General features: G+C 31.1%; 2 protein-coding genes across 4 annotated transcripts in view; one reads left to right on the top strand and one right to left on the bottom strand.

Annotated features, from left to right (window-relative positions):
* The first annotated feature begins 980 nt into the window (after window positions 1-980).
* Echs1 (Enoyl-CoA hydratase, short chain 1) lies at window positions 981-3822 on the top strand. Of its 2 annotated transcripts, none has more exons than XM_076380574.1 (7): window positions 981-1209; window positions 2505-2711; window positions 2781-2905; window positions 3008-3212; window positions 3292-3411; window positions 3476-3543; window positions 3615-3822. In XM_076380574.1, exons 1-7 carry the CDS (start codon window positions 1167-1169, stop codon window positions 3678-3680), a joined length of 834 nt encoding a protein of 277 aa, XP_076236689.1. In that variant the 5' UTR covers window positions 981-1166; the 3' UTR covers window positions 3681-3822. The 2 variants fall into 2 exon arrangements, with proteins under 2 accessions (XP_076236689.1, XP_076236688.1); XM_076380573.1 differs by lacking the exon at window positions 981-1209 and adding an exon at window positions 1494-2171.
* A 12-nt stretch (window positions 3823-3834) lies between these two features.
* LOC143180682 (uncharacterized) overlaps window positions 3835-14689 on the bottom strand; it is a 40794-nt gene continuing 29939 nt past the window's right edge. Inside the window, exons 2-3 of one of the 2 annotated variants that reach the window (XM_076380575.1) lie at window positions 5634-6152; window positions 3835-5201 (exon numbers count right to left, since the gene is read on the bottom strand). In XM_076380575.1, the coding sequence (XP_076236690.1) occupies window positions 5011-5201; window positions 5634-6099 (657 nt within the window). In that variant the 5' untranslated portion in view covers window positions 6100-6152 and the 3' untranslated portion in view covers window positions 3835-5010. The remainder of the gene's footprint in view (window positions 5202-5633; window positions 6153-14689) is intronic. The other variant, XM_076380576.1, reaches the window with a different exon arrangement.

The raw sequence follows: 14689 nt of genomic DNA, 5'->3' as shown, positions 1-14689 counted from the left end.
ACTGTTCGATCTTAGTGATTAAATAATTTTAAAACCCCTTTTAGGCATAGAGAACCATCGTGAGTTTACTTTTTGCAATTCAGTATCGATATTACATTGACCTACGGTACAGAATCATTTACGTCATTAACCATTCGATGGTGCAAAAGATGTTAAATATAGCGTCTTTAATGTCTAACGTCAATAAAATAATTTTTTTTATTCTAACAAACACGATAACGGTCATGTGATGCTAAAGATTTTTTAACAATATAAGCGCTAAATGTACAAATTGGAATTCTATATCTTGTTTATATTATGTAAAATTATACGATATTTATTGGTTTTACAAAGTCACAGGTTTTTTTCATTCTAGCCACGCTACTAACTCCAGTAATACGTGTCCAGTGTAAAGTGTGTAGAGGGCAGCATTACCATCCGTTAGTCGCGCCAGTCCCCTTACCTTTCCGTCCTTTGCAGAGTTGTGCTGCGGAACCTGCCTTCGGTTGCCCCACTCTTCTGCCTAGGAACAAGTAGGGAATCTAACGGGTGTTCTTTTGTGCTACGCGACCCTACGGACGGCTTTAACTTGGATGCAGTTAATTTGTGAATTCAGTTTGCAGCGTACAAACGTTTCTTGAACAGTACAGTGTTGGTGCAGTGTTTTACATTACAGATTCTTTAAAATGATTGAAGAAGCAGGTAATATATATATATATTTAATATTAGATAAATAAATATCCGCAGTTTAATTATGACTTACATACATTATGCTTATTGTATGTTTGTAATAAAATATTATTTTATACATAGGTAATATCATGGCTGAATCTATGCAAAACTTTAGTGCCAGTGTTTCCACAGAGGCAATGAATATTGTATCTAGCGAAGGTAAATATGTTTACTTAATATTTTTGTAGACATTCATTTCTAAGTATATTTTATAAATGGCCTAGTAATCTAAATTTTATTAACAAATACAGATACCAATACTAGCAATAGCAATATGTAACTACCAGCTCTGAAAAGAAAGTATAGGAAGATATTTCACGATGAGTGGCTGTTGAACCCTTCTTTTATGCCTTGGTTGGCCAAATCAAGCTAAATGTGTTCTATGCAACAAAATAATGCAAGCTGGCAGATAGGAGCTTGCACAACACAGTCACAGTCAAACTCATTGTGACCGTATGGCTGCAGCTAAAATACAAGAAGAAGAAGAAAACACTTCAGGTGAATCTTCAGATAGCAGTATTAATATAGATTTAATTAAGAAAGCAGAATTAAGATATGTATTAGATATCGTATATCATAGTCGAAGCTTTTATTCTTATGAACATTACATTCCTATGGTTCAAGCAGCACACCCTGACTGTAATTATCCCACTCTGAAAAAAATGAATCTCAAGCAGTCTAAAAGTCGAAACAATTCCGTTGAACAAATCGAATTGAACGAATCGAATTGATTGTCCTTTCGACAACGAAATTGTTAAAAAAAACATTGTTTTCAATACTAATAGATGAGAGTACAGATATAGCCAGCATAAAAACTTTATGCATTTCGGTGCGGTATGTGCATGAAGGGAAAATACAAACATACTCGTTAGATTATATTAAAATTAAAGAAGCAAATGCGAAAGGTCTGTATAAATATTTGCAGTATTGTATGGAAAGAAATTAGTTATCTTTGAAAAGTATAATTGGGATTTCAAGCGATAATACTAGTGTAATGTTGGGGAAGAAGAAATTAGTAGTTTCTATACTTTTAATAGAAAATCCCAATATACTTTTCCAAACAAATCAGCTAGCATAAGTATACGATTCTTTCGGAACACCCGTAACATTCCCCGCGCGGTACGCGTCAACGTCAGTGAGAAGAGTGGGGCAGGCTCCTGATTGTGAGTACAACTCGATCAGGGACGGAAAAGTAAGGGGACTGGCGCGACTAACTGATGGTAACTGGTAACTGGTAACGTTGTAGAAGATCCTCTTTCTTTGGTAGCAATTGGCAACCGGTCTTATCGAACGTTCTTCGTGCAAGAGCTAGTGAAAGGTTCTTTGTGCCAGTATCAATTCTACACGTCTAATTTAACGAAATATAATGGCGTCGACGCGAGTTAGCCAAATTTTCTTCACCAGAACCTTGCAAATGAGTAGAAAGCCACATTTTTTGTGTAATATTAAATACTATTGTTGTAAGTATTTAGGTCGACATCTATCATGAAAGTTCAATTAGTGATAGTAAAAGGAACAGCGGAAGTGTAATGCTGTTGAAATCTTCAAAGTAAACAATTATATTTTCAAGTATTGCAGCAATGCATTTGTTTTTAGTTTATCTAAAACAACTTAAGTGATAATATAATACTTTAAAGGAAGTAGTTAAATGAAATAAATAACAGTTATTAAGACTGAATTTTATACCCATTTACAAAGAGTATTATTCTCACTTTATATTCTGTATTCTCTTTTAATTTAGTTTATATTAATTATTATTTTAATTTCTAATTGAAGAAATTGGCATTGCATAGGTCAAGTTCCAAACTATGAGTTTATTAAAGTAGAAACTACGGGAGAGAAAAAAAATGTGGGTTTGATCACTTTAAACAGACCAAAAGCACTGAATGCCCTTTGTGATAAACTGATGAATGAGGTGAATGATGCAGTCAGCAAATTTGATAAAAGTGAAAGTATTGGTGCTATTGTACTAACTGGCAGTGAGAAAGCATTTGCAGCTGGTAAAATATTCTTTAAATAACATGAACCTTTTTTCTATGGTAAATATAATTTGGTGTCATTCTTTTCAGGCGCTGATATCAAAGAAATGCAGGGTAATACATATTCTCAAACTATGAGAGGAAATTTCTTAACTAGTTGGGATGGAGTATCTAGAGCAAGTAAACCTGTAATTGCAGCTGTGAATGGCTATGCTGTAAGTTTTAGATGAAAAACATTTATGGGAGCTTTTAATTAATAATATTAAAGAAATTAAAACAATTTTCTTATAAAACAAAGAAATTTTTTATACATTTAGCTAGGAGGAGGCTGTGAATTGGCAATGATGTGTGATATTATTTATGCTGGGGAGAAAGCTAAGTTTGGACAACCAGAAATTGCAATTGGAACTATACCTGGTGCTGGTGGTACACAAAGACTGACTAGAATCGTTGGTAAAAGCAAAGCAATGGAAATGGTACTTACAGGGAATCAAATTACTGCTGAAGAGGCAGAAAAGAGTGGTAAGTTCTTTAAAAAAAATATATATTTATATTTGACATATGACTTCTGTTGTATGTATGTAAATATTTATATTTTTAGGTTTAGTCAGCAAAATCTTTCCAGCTGACAAATTACTTGCAGAAGCAATTAAATTGGGTGAAAAAATTGCCTCCCATTCACAGTTAATTGTTGCAATGGCAAAAGAATCTGTTAATACTGGTAATTAAATAATTTCTTAATATTTCTTTTATTTACTGAATATTACATTTATTTTTTTTTATAGCTTATGAAACAACATTAAAGGAGGGGCTCCATTTTGAAAAGAGGATGTTCCATGCTACATTTGCTACAGTAAGTAATTTGTCAAAAATATAATACCAAAAGTATATTTCAAATTAATTAATATAAACTTGAATGTACAGGCTGACAGAAAAGAAGGAATGACTGCTTTTATTGAAAAAAGACCACCGAAATTCACAAACCAATGAAAAGACAAAATACACTGTTACTACAATTAAAAGAATAATGAAATAATCAAATTATTTTTTTACCTGATTTTATATGTTATTATAAATATTATCTGTTGTTATTATTCAGAAGAATATTTTAATAAATACTTTTTTCAAGAAGAAGAAAAGAAAGTAATGTTTTAATTGAACTTTTATTCAATCGCTACTTTTACATCGATATGATTTTCAAATATGATACATTTACAATTAAAGTAGCATTGCAGTTGATACATCAGGTAAATGATACTATTCATAGTATAATGACCAAGTTGTTTATTTAAAGCATGTACATGCTATTAATATCTTGATAGGTATCCCGAATAGATTGATACCTTCAGATGATAGGAACAATAAAAATTTCATACCAACATTATGTATAATATCAATCTATGCAATACGCATTGTTTTATAATGCTTACAATCTTTAGATATTTTTTTTAATGTATTGCACTCAGATAGTTAAATATCACTTCAAGTACCAAAAAATATTCTTTCATTCATCAAAAATTTTCGACTGTGACAAAACATAGTTGAGTTTTTTGTAAATACTTTTTGTGTAATTTAATTTGTTTGTATCAAAATACATAGTTTGAAATGCTTTGAGTGCAAAAGGGCAGTATCAAATTGCAAAGAATCACACGAGTATATTGTTAACTGTTCTTTTGTTTCTTATCGACCTTCAAAACTTGCTTGATTGACTAGCTAACATTAATAATGTACAGATATGATAAAAGAGCTGTGCACACTTAATGTACATGTAAATTACATTCACCTGGTTTTCCTCTTTTTTATGATTAAAGTTAAAAAAAGAATATATACCAAACTAACTACTCTTACATTCTAGGTATTCTACATATTCGTTCCTTAATTATTACTTAAGTACACACCAAAGAAGTTTCGTTTAACGTTATAGGATCGTACAGTCTCCAAGAAATTTCCGTATCATACACTTTTATTTGGAGATGTTTCCTCGCAGATATGTCCCCAGAAAGAATTCCAAAAATATTGTTATGATATGTACGTGATTAACATCTTTTGATTAACGTTTCCTTTAGATTTTTATAAAAGTTTGCTCCTTCATTTTTGCTTTTCACATGATAGGTATCATTGGTCCTGTTTCTCCTTGTAGATTTGGAAACTTCTTGGAATTATTCGAAAACTCAGCAAGTTTGTTTTTCACGCGGGATAACTCGATCTTGTGTTTAATGAATATCACAGTTGCAAGCTCTGCTCAAATAACTAGGTTGATACAATTACAAAGAATGAAAACAAGTATCGGCAATTCAAGACGCGTCGACCACCAACTGATTTACCGCTTATTGCGGTTCTTCATAGTGAAACGCCTCCAGAAGTTGCCACTCTTTTTCGAAGGCGTTGCAACCGGCGTGTCGTAAGGGTAACTAGACTCTTCGTCTGTATCTTGCGCGTTGGGAGTTTCCCTTGTCGGTGAACCACCGTGTCCCGAATCTCTGTCTCCGTCTGCTACGTTTTTTTCTAAACCTAAAATAAACATGATGTTAGTATCTTTTTTAAAACAACTGGCAAATTAAGTCTTAATCAAAACCAAATTTCTTAGATTGTAAGGTGAAATGATATAAGTATTCAAATTTTTAAGTTTGTGCCTTAATTGAAGAAAGGAGAAAAAACTGAAGAGTTTGTGTCTTTATCTGATATAAACAGATTGGATTAAAAGAACTTTTCTTTTAAAAAAGCGAGATTCATCAAATAACTTCTATCTTCAAATTGTAATTAAATCTAGATCAGATTTAAACAAGTATGTAATAGAAACCATTTGACTAGACAAACTTTAGACCTCTTAATAGAGACAAAGTCATACTACTAGTTTTCAAATAGTAGTATAACTTTGTTTGAAAACATTGTCTCCCATATTTTGTAGGAACTTGAAGAAATGTATTATCTGGAAAATCGTACCACCTCCAGAGCGCAACATATCCAAAAATGTGTTTTCGGCGCTTCCACGCGTGCGCCCCTGTTTTTGCGATGGTGTACCAAAGCTCAGACTCTGAATATTGATTTCCGCCTTGAGCTGTTCCGGCGGTATGTCATCTACCCGAAACTCGTTCGGATCCTCGACGAATGCTTGCTGTAGATCACGCATGATCTTCTTACGAATCGTCTTCTTCATTGATAAATGTCTTTCTAGGTGCTTTACATCACTTTCTGTTAAAGTTTTGCTGTTGTCACGACGGCGCGACTTTTTCTTTTTGCTGTTCTTGGGACTTTCTTCTTCTCCAGAAGTCGAACCCACGGACACAGCACTGTCATGTCCTGGTGCTTTTTCTTCAGCTTGGAGACGAGTGTTCTCCCATTTGCTGCCAAAACCGAAAATATCCCTCAAGTGAGGAATGTTTCGATCGACCGTCTGCTGTCGTGCCATTGTCTCTGTTGTCCACAGCCTAAGGATGCTTCGATACCAGTGTCACTATTGCTCTAAACAATAAAACACAATAATCCTGAAATTTTTTATATTTTTACAAATAATTCGAATTTTTATAATAGAGAAGGATGGAAATTGTAATAATTAAACAATTTTTAAAAAAACCAAGTTAGTAATAAATTACAGTTTGTAATATGTTTATTACAGTATAAAGTTTTGTTACATGTATGTTCGTCGCTCGGGATCGGTTAAGAACAATATCGTGTACAGGCAATTCTCACCTCCCTTGAACTCGATTTGATTGTTTATGTTAGATAGAATCACGTTTCAAAAGAAACCCCTTCTCGCTAAAGTGGCAAGGATAGTGATGAACATATAACAAATACGATCTGGCGAACATATAACGAGAATTTACTATCCAGCCAAAAATACAGTCAGTAGATATTTTGTACGTGTATTTCAAAAGCAATATAACTTGAAAAATGTTTTCTTTTTTTAATTACTACCCTGAAGCGGTTTGGTAAACATACCTTTAATATAAAGACTACTTAACAAATTCTTTAAATATAAAGCAGATAATTATTTGAATTATGTTGATAAAATAAGTTATTGTAAATAAGATAACCTTCATTAGATAACTTTACTCTTTTTGTCAATTCCTTTTATAAGTAAATTGATTCTAAGCTCATAGATTTTTGCATTTCCTGAAAAACATAATTTTTTTACTTGTATCACTTTTGAAATATGATGATGATGAATGAACAGAAATATATACTTGCAATGAAGTATTGAATTTGAAAACTGTCAGCAGAGTGAGTGAGTATTTGTTTACAATTCTTTCTAAACTGGCTACGAATTATACATAACAATCCAAGTTTACTACGCCCGTCATTGATACGCGTTTAATATTAAGTAGGTATATGCTTCTTCTTAATTTATTTAAATGCAAATGTACAAATAAATTTATTTGTTACTTTAATACGAGAAAATTTGTTTATACGTTTCCCTATTTTAAAATGTACGTATATTTATTTCTTGATTGAAAGTTTCATTTTAAACTTAACGTTCCTATGTTCCTCGAATCTTTTTGATCCAATTGTAGTTCTTGTTTCTTTCAACAACTTTGAGGAAAATTTAAAGTAATTATTGTTATATCCACATTTCTGATTTATTTGTTGATCTTAACTCTATAAGAGTTTTACAATTTGTAGCAACAATGATACCGAGTTATTTGTCCGAAAATTTTCCTAGGTTTAAGTTGGTTTATATGTATACATATCACTTCCGTGACGATTCAGTGACTTCAGTGTCTTCAGTGTCAGTGCTAAAAATATCGTTTCCTTGTTTTGAAACGGAGTAGTTAACACTAGTTCGTATTTTGGCTTTAGTGCAACAATACTTTGTTCTTTCATTGACTGTCTGTTTTTGTTCTAAACTCCGCAACCATACATATAAAGGCAGTGATAGATCATCCAATAGTGGAAACCCCAATTTATATATACATATGTATATTTCTCATTATATAGATCTTCACAGAAGTGTCATTGATTAGTTTCTGCTGTTCTTCTGATGAAAATAATATCAAATATGAATGGAATTGCATATATAATACATCTATTCCTATGCTAATATACAGGGTGTTAAAATGTATGAATAATTCAACGAAAATAAAAAAAGAAAAATGGTTCTGTAGGACCATATTTTTGGTAAGTACAATAATACATATGTACATTCAATAATTGCATTATATTTTTTAATATTTATGTAAAAAGTACATCTTCATTTAAAGAATAATGACATTTTTGAATGCACATATATCATAATGCTTATGAAAAAATATGGACCTACAAATCGGTCGATCAGAGACCAAATGAGCTAGGTAATTTCACTTTCTGAATTTTGTGAAATTTTAGTGCTCTACTTTTTATATTTAAATATTTTTGCTTTATGAAGTTAATCGATTTGACAAATGAGTGGCTCAAATATAATATTCTTTGATCCATTCAGCTTTTTTATGTGCCATTTTTCTTAACTGCGCCGTGAGCGGATGTATGATTTAAAACGATTACATGGACTTTCCTGTAGAGTTAAAAACGCTAATGTGTATGGACAGTGAAATCACTAATACGGCAGTGACATGGAACAGCCACTGAACTATCATAGAATGGATAAGTTTGAATTTAATTTTATATGTATTATATATGAGTCTTCAGTTATACAATATGTATCTAAAATAAATAAACATATTGGAGATCTCTTTTTGAAAGTAGGGCGTTCGGGTGCTAGTATCAAGGAAACTATCTTAAGTGTTCGATTTTGAAGAAATTTTACAGGTTTATAAAATAGCTTAGAATATCCAGGATATATTTCTTTTATCTGCTATTGTTCATGTTAAAGGGTTGAAAATCGCCCCCAAAATTATGGGTGGAAAGTATATTAGACTTAATATCTTAAAAACTATTGGGTATAACTATTGGCTAACAATAAGTTTAAATTGAACAATTACGTAGTTTCAAAGGGCGAATCAACTTATGAGAACAGTATTCAAAAATATCTATTTGTTCAAAAAATATATTAAAATATAACATATTTCCGTTGATTTTTCGGACTACATGTTAATCAATGTCTTCGTAAATTTGTACATGGACATTATAGATTAAAACACAAAACTTGGATACTTTGAAATTTTGAGTTTTTATATTGCAAAAGAAATAATTAAAGTTGTCTATTCTGCTGAATACACAATTCTACTTTTCAAACTAACTCGTCTTCTGCTGTTTTAATTTATTCAACGTTAAGTTAATTTTTTTTTAATTATTCGACATTTGCAATTTTTTCGGAGTTGCAATTTCTTTCTGACATTGCGACTGTTTATAACACACCTGTGCCGACACGGTAATTTACAGCGAAATATGTACGTTAAGTTGAGATATATTTAAATGCGCGTGCATTTGATGATTATTTAAAGTCAATTTTTTTGAAAACTACTATCTGAAATACTATCCAATATTATACGCCAAAATTATGAACACTTATACAATAAATCGATTGTCAACCATGACGAAATTTTCACAATTTGACAACTACCTATTTAAGAGAAGATTTTACTCCTTAGGTATCAATTTAAATATCGGACAAAAGAACTTAAATCGAATTTAAATGGCTATTAACAAAGTTATAAATTTTAATAGCATTGTACTTGAACTACCATACTCAAGGGATTGAAAGTTATGCAGTAAAACCTCAATTAACTGGCTTTCAACTCTTCGCTATCTTTTTCATTCGCAGTTACTACATATTATTCGGTGCAACAATGATAAGAGTAGATACAGTAGGATATTGATTGAAAGATGAAGTATGATTTAACCCAAATAAACCTGAATTTTTATTTGAATACGCTTTTTGGAAGGCGTTCAGGTTAATCTGGATAGTTTGGTGGAAAAAACAAACTTAGGAATTATACATACATACATGTAGGAAGGTGCTTTAAGTTTGACTGCCGTATTCGAAGAATTAATCGAAGTCTTACTGCAGTGTCATTTGAAAAGCAAAGGGCAATTTACAGAAAAGGCAGATGCAATCCCTCTGTTTTTCAAAAGTCATGCCCAGTTGAATATAGTTTAATTTTTATCCAAAACAATTTTCTATACATTTGAAAGAAAATCATAAAATTTCGTGAACACATTTATGTGAAACATTCTACATACACAATAGTTCAGCACATATTTTACTTGCACATACTTTACTTGTATATTTTACTTGTAAATGTATACTGTATATACATATTTTCCTATTAGAAAATATCTTCCATTATATTTTAGCAGTTGAATAAAGAAATATAAAATAATTTATCTTGATTTATTTTAATAGAATTCTAGTAGAGCTAGAAAAATGAAATTCAAATTTTGTCTTTAAATATAATTCATTAACTATATTACTTCATATAAGAAGAGTTTAAAATATAACAAAGAAAAAAAGGAAAGTGCATATCATTAGCACGAGTAACCTGTTGCTTCTGGTAATTAGATATCATGTGCATGCCGTTGCAAGCGGTTTCCCAGGCGCCATTAAATTGCACGGTTTTGTATCAGGGGCGGCTATAGGCGGTTAACATTGACGGACTTTTAACGCACGACGTATTCCCGTTACTGTGAATGAAGATCGTGCGTAATAATTCAGAGATGCATTCACCTTTCCTTTTTTAGCGGACATATACCAGCTTTTTAATCGTTACAAGAGAAGAAATCCGAGGTGGCTTGACCGGATCCGAAGACAGGAAAAAAAAGTATTTATCGGCTATGGCCAGACCGTTAGATAGCAATGCTCATGTCGATGACATTTCAGGCTCGTTCTGATAGTTTGGGATGTATTTCAACATCAGGTGAATTAATTTTTGTTAATGAAATATTAGATAAAAATTTTTATCTGAAACTTATATAATTTTAAACTTTTTAGTAAGAATTCTTTTCTTTTCTAAGCTTCTTTAATAAGAATTCAATCTCCATCAAATTCATACATTAAAATTTATGGATTTTAAATAATGCTATTTAAAGGTTTTTAAGTATATGAACAGCTTAAAAATAGGTATACGTATTATAAATATACATAGTAAATGTATAGTTAAAAAGATATATAAAACATATGAAAACATAAGTCGAAAAAGTATTTAAAATAAGCATTTTTTCATATCATGCTCCGTGTTCAAAAAAATCGACTTTGAATATTAATCGAGAAAAAGAGTTCTAAAATGGAGTTTTAGGTACTTGAGGGGTAAACGAACAGAAGAAGATGTTCTTGGCTTATAGTAGAAAAAGTCAATTGATCACACCGTGAAGGTTTTCCTTAATCTGTGTATTTTTCAAATATTCAAAATTGTACTTCTGTGTGCTTGTACCTGATCGTAATTCAAATTCAGTTTTCTCACAAACGAAGCACAACATCAACAAATTTTTTATTCTACATTTTCGACTTATTCTTCCGCATAGAATTACTAGCATTTAGCTTGTACCGCCAGTTGTGGCACATCCTGTATACATAGTAAATATACAGGGTATTCGATAACAGATATTAGTAATTAAGGGTTGATCCAAGATGACAAATTAAGACAGAAATCAAAATTGACAAAATTGCGTTTAAGGTTTTGCTGTAGAGTTACTAATTTTTTAGAAAAATCCGAAAGTATGCATGAAATATGTCTGGTTTGTCAGTAGAATAAGTCTCAAATGAGACACGTGAATTTGAAATGTTTTCTTAACAATTAATAACTCTCAAACGAGATCTTAAACACGTTTTTATCATTCTCAATTTTCGTTTTACTTTAGCATGTAGAACCACCACTTAAAACTTCTAAGAGCTGTTGTCGAATACCCTATACATTTATATACCGAATACCCTGTATACATTTTTATATGAAATATTTTATGGAATATTATTGAATGAAATATTTTATATAATTTTACACTATTTTACGTAATACTGCAAAGTTATCTTTGAAATTAAACCAAAACTAACCGAATGACTATAACTGTTAATTGTAATTACATTTTCATTTGAATATAAAATAATAAGTAAAGAAATATTAATAACAATGAAAATTATGTGTATTGGAAAAAAGGATTAAAAGTTATTTGAAATATTTTACTGATTCTTGTAAATAAATTATACATTATACGTTATTTAGCAAGAATGCTTCGCAAGTAAACTTGCAACTAGGATTCCTTATCAGCCTTTAGATGCGTCAATCAAGCACAACGTTTATATTTAGTATCTTTTTGTGAACGTTTGATTTTCCTATTATGACAAATAATTGTTGCAGTTATCATTTTTTTTACAAATATGTAAAACAAGTAGTATCGAACAAGTGAAGAGCAATCAACCGACAGATAAAAATGTGTAACAATTGATATCCATGTAAAAATAAAATATATTAATTAGGTATATGTATAAAGTTTATTTACAACATGCGGCAAAAAGAATACAAAATTGGCTTAAAAAGCAAAAATTTTCTGTTTTGGAATAGCTTGCAGAGAATCGCCCTTAAACCTTCTGAGAAGTTGTGGACAATTTTAAAACGAAAAATACAATACTCATACGAAACAGTACAGTCATCGATTCTCGAATTGCAGAAGAAAATTGAAGAGCAATGGAATGAAGTTCATCCTAACTATTGTCAAAATTTTGTTTTAATATATATATTGCAGTTTATGCAGTTTATGTAATATATATATTTAATACTTATATTGCAGTTATCCTGAAAATTAAGGGATTATAAACCAAATACTAGTGAATTATTGATGTTAAAAAATTATACAATGCAAAACTGTATCAAGCACTATTTCTTGTTACAGGTAAACAAAAGAGCATTCACAACTCTAGAAATAGCTTATGTTACCTTCCATTATATGTAAATATCTGTATTATGTTTATTTTTTGTAAATCGTAATATTAATGACAAAAAATAAATTATACGAAAACTGTGGTTAATGATACAGTTATGTTGTTCACTGCAAGTATTTCAAGTACGAAGATACGTTGAAAGGATACTCGGCAAATAGGTTGCAAGTATATTGTGACCTTTACATTTGTACAGTATTTCCTTTCGTATTTGGTTATAAATACTTATAATAAATATACTTGCAAAAATTATAATTTGCAAAAAATTATAATATCCTGTTTGGTACATAATTATACAGACAGTCATTTTTATCACTTGAAATGTATAAAATTGAAAATTGGCTGTCTAGTAATATGTACCATAATTAACACGTAAGGTAAATTTAAAATTAAATTAAAAATTGAACATCGTCTTCAATATGTGTATGGGAGTCAAAAATACTTCAAGATCATGTAAAATTTCATTAAATATAAAATCATAATTATGAAGCTCGTTTTGACTATCTGTATGACATCCTGTTACAAATTGATTGCTTATTACTTATGCATAAGTATGATTTTCATTTAATTTTTACTAAAATATCAACAAATGAAATTCTGAAATATAATTTCGTGAATAATAAAAAAAGTAAAAAGAAATGTTAAGATAGAAAGAAATCTGAATTATACTCATTAAAAGCTACATCTGTTGAGCACCGTATTGTTTCACCGTAACGAGATCGACAAGACAGAGAACACGAAATTAGATTACGGCTCTACGGTGCAACGAAAACAAGCCAGAGGCAAATAGACTGGGGCTAGCAGTCGGTTATTGGAGCATTAATAAAAAGGCAACGGGTTTATTGTTCCCGACGATAAAGCCTCGGCAGTTACGCGATTCAGCGTGGGCCCCGTGGCCCGATCTGTCGATCGATAACGCGAAATCTCGCCCACGTTTCCCTCGACGTACTTTCCATCTGCGTCGTGAGAAACCGCTTTATTTATACCCAGAAAGTTCTTTTTCCATCACGGCCTACGAGGAACGTGCGCATTCTAATGTACAGGCGTGGGCGCGTTATATCTCGTTGTCAGACTGCCTTTGCCATTTGCGCATCCTACCGTTAACTGGGGGACTCTAGACTATTGGATGCATCATGAGAGTAGATGGAATTAATTTCAAGTCTTTGATCAAATGAGAATTCGATTCCGATTTTGTCTTTCTTAATTCTTTATTGCTATTTATTAAAATATCTAAACTCTTTATGAGTTTAGCAGCTGACATCATGTGATAAGCTTATGAAGCTATATCTGTGGCTGTAAAACAAAACGACCTGTGTCACATTTTCAAAAGATTTGAGTTAAGACGTTTAATTGAGATCTAGAATATAGAATTTATATCTTTGAAAAGAAGAAAAGGCATTAAAAACGTTTTCTCACTTACAAACCAGAATTTAAGAAAAGACAAGTTCACAAAACAATATTGAAGTTGAAAACTTTAAACGCCAGTATCTCGAAAAAAATATGTGACTTTCTTGCCTGCGTTATAAAAATATCTAAAGTTCTTGTGACCTTTCGAAATCATAATTTTATGATATTTTTATGTATAGAACCAACTAGTATTATGTAAGACAGGTTCTATCATAATTGAAACATTATTACTGTGAAAAATCATGAACAAATTCCTTACGCTTTTCTCTTTTATGTTGCCAAGGATAACTTCAATACTAATTCTAATGATAAATGAGAAAAACTCTCTTTATAGCATACTAAGAAGAAACTAATAAATAAGACACATATTAAGATGTATTAAATGTTTGTGTATGATGAGCACTAAGATATTTATATAACCACTTTTCCTTCCTACTCATCCTATTGAATGTTTACTAGTTATCTAATGAATTTAAAACATTTTGAAAAAGTGCTATGGGAATGTGAAACCAGTTGTGACACTAGACTTGCATCTTGCAGTTTCATGCACGTGCAAGATGTTCAACAATAAGTATAAGAAATTTTAAGAGGAGATTCTACATATTAAAATAGGACGAAAATTAAGAATGACGAAATTGCGTTTCGTGTTATGTTTTAGAGTTACCGCAAATGGTTACAAAGACGTCTGAACTTCGCGTGAGATGTGTCTGACTTCAGACTTATTCCACTGTCGACGTGCATTTGTAAGGTCAGTCTCGAGTCAGGCACAGAGAAGTCAGTAGAATAAATC

Source organism: Calliopsis andreniformis, chromosome 6 (assembly GCF_051401765.1).
Source record: "Calliopsis andreniformis isolate RMS-2024a chromosome 6, iyCalAndr_principal, whole genome shotgun sequence".
Taxonomy (NCBI): Eukaryota; Metazoa; Arthropoda; class Insecta; order Hymenoptera; family Andrenidae; genus Calliopsis; species Calliopsis andreniformis.
Note: the sequence above shows the minus strand (reverse complement) of the source record. Positions and strands in the feature narration are given on the sequence as shown.

What these genes read in the sequence shown, in the direction of transcription:
- Echs1 (XM_076380573.1), top strand. Translation starts at nt 2,078, where the DNA reads ATGGCGTCGACGCGAGTTAGCCAAATTTTCTTCACCAGAACCTTGCAA. An exon ending in TGAGAAAGCATTTGCAGCTG is followed by an intron (nt 2,712 to 2,780) that starts GTAAAATATTCT and finishes CATTCTTTTCAG; the next exon opens with GCGCTGATATCAAAGAAATG. An exon ending in CAGCTGTGAATGGCTATGCT is followed by an intron (nt 2,906 to 3,007) that starts GTAAGTTTTAGA and finishes TTATACATTTAG; the next exon opens with CTAGGAGGAGGCTGTGAATT.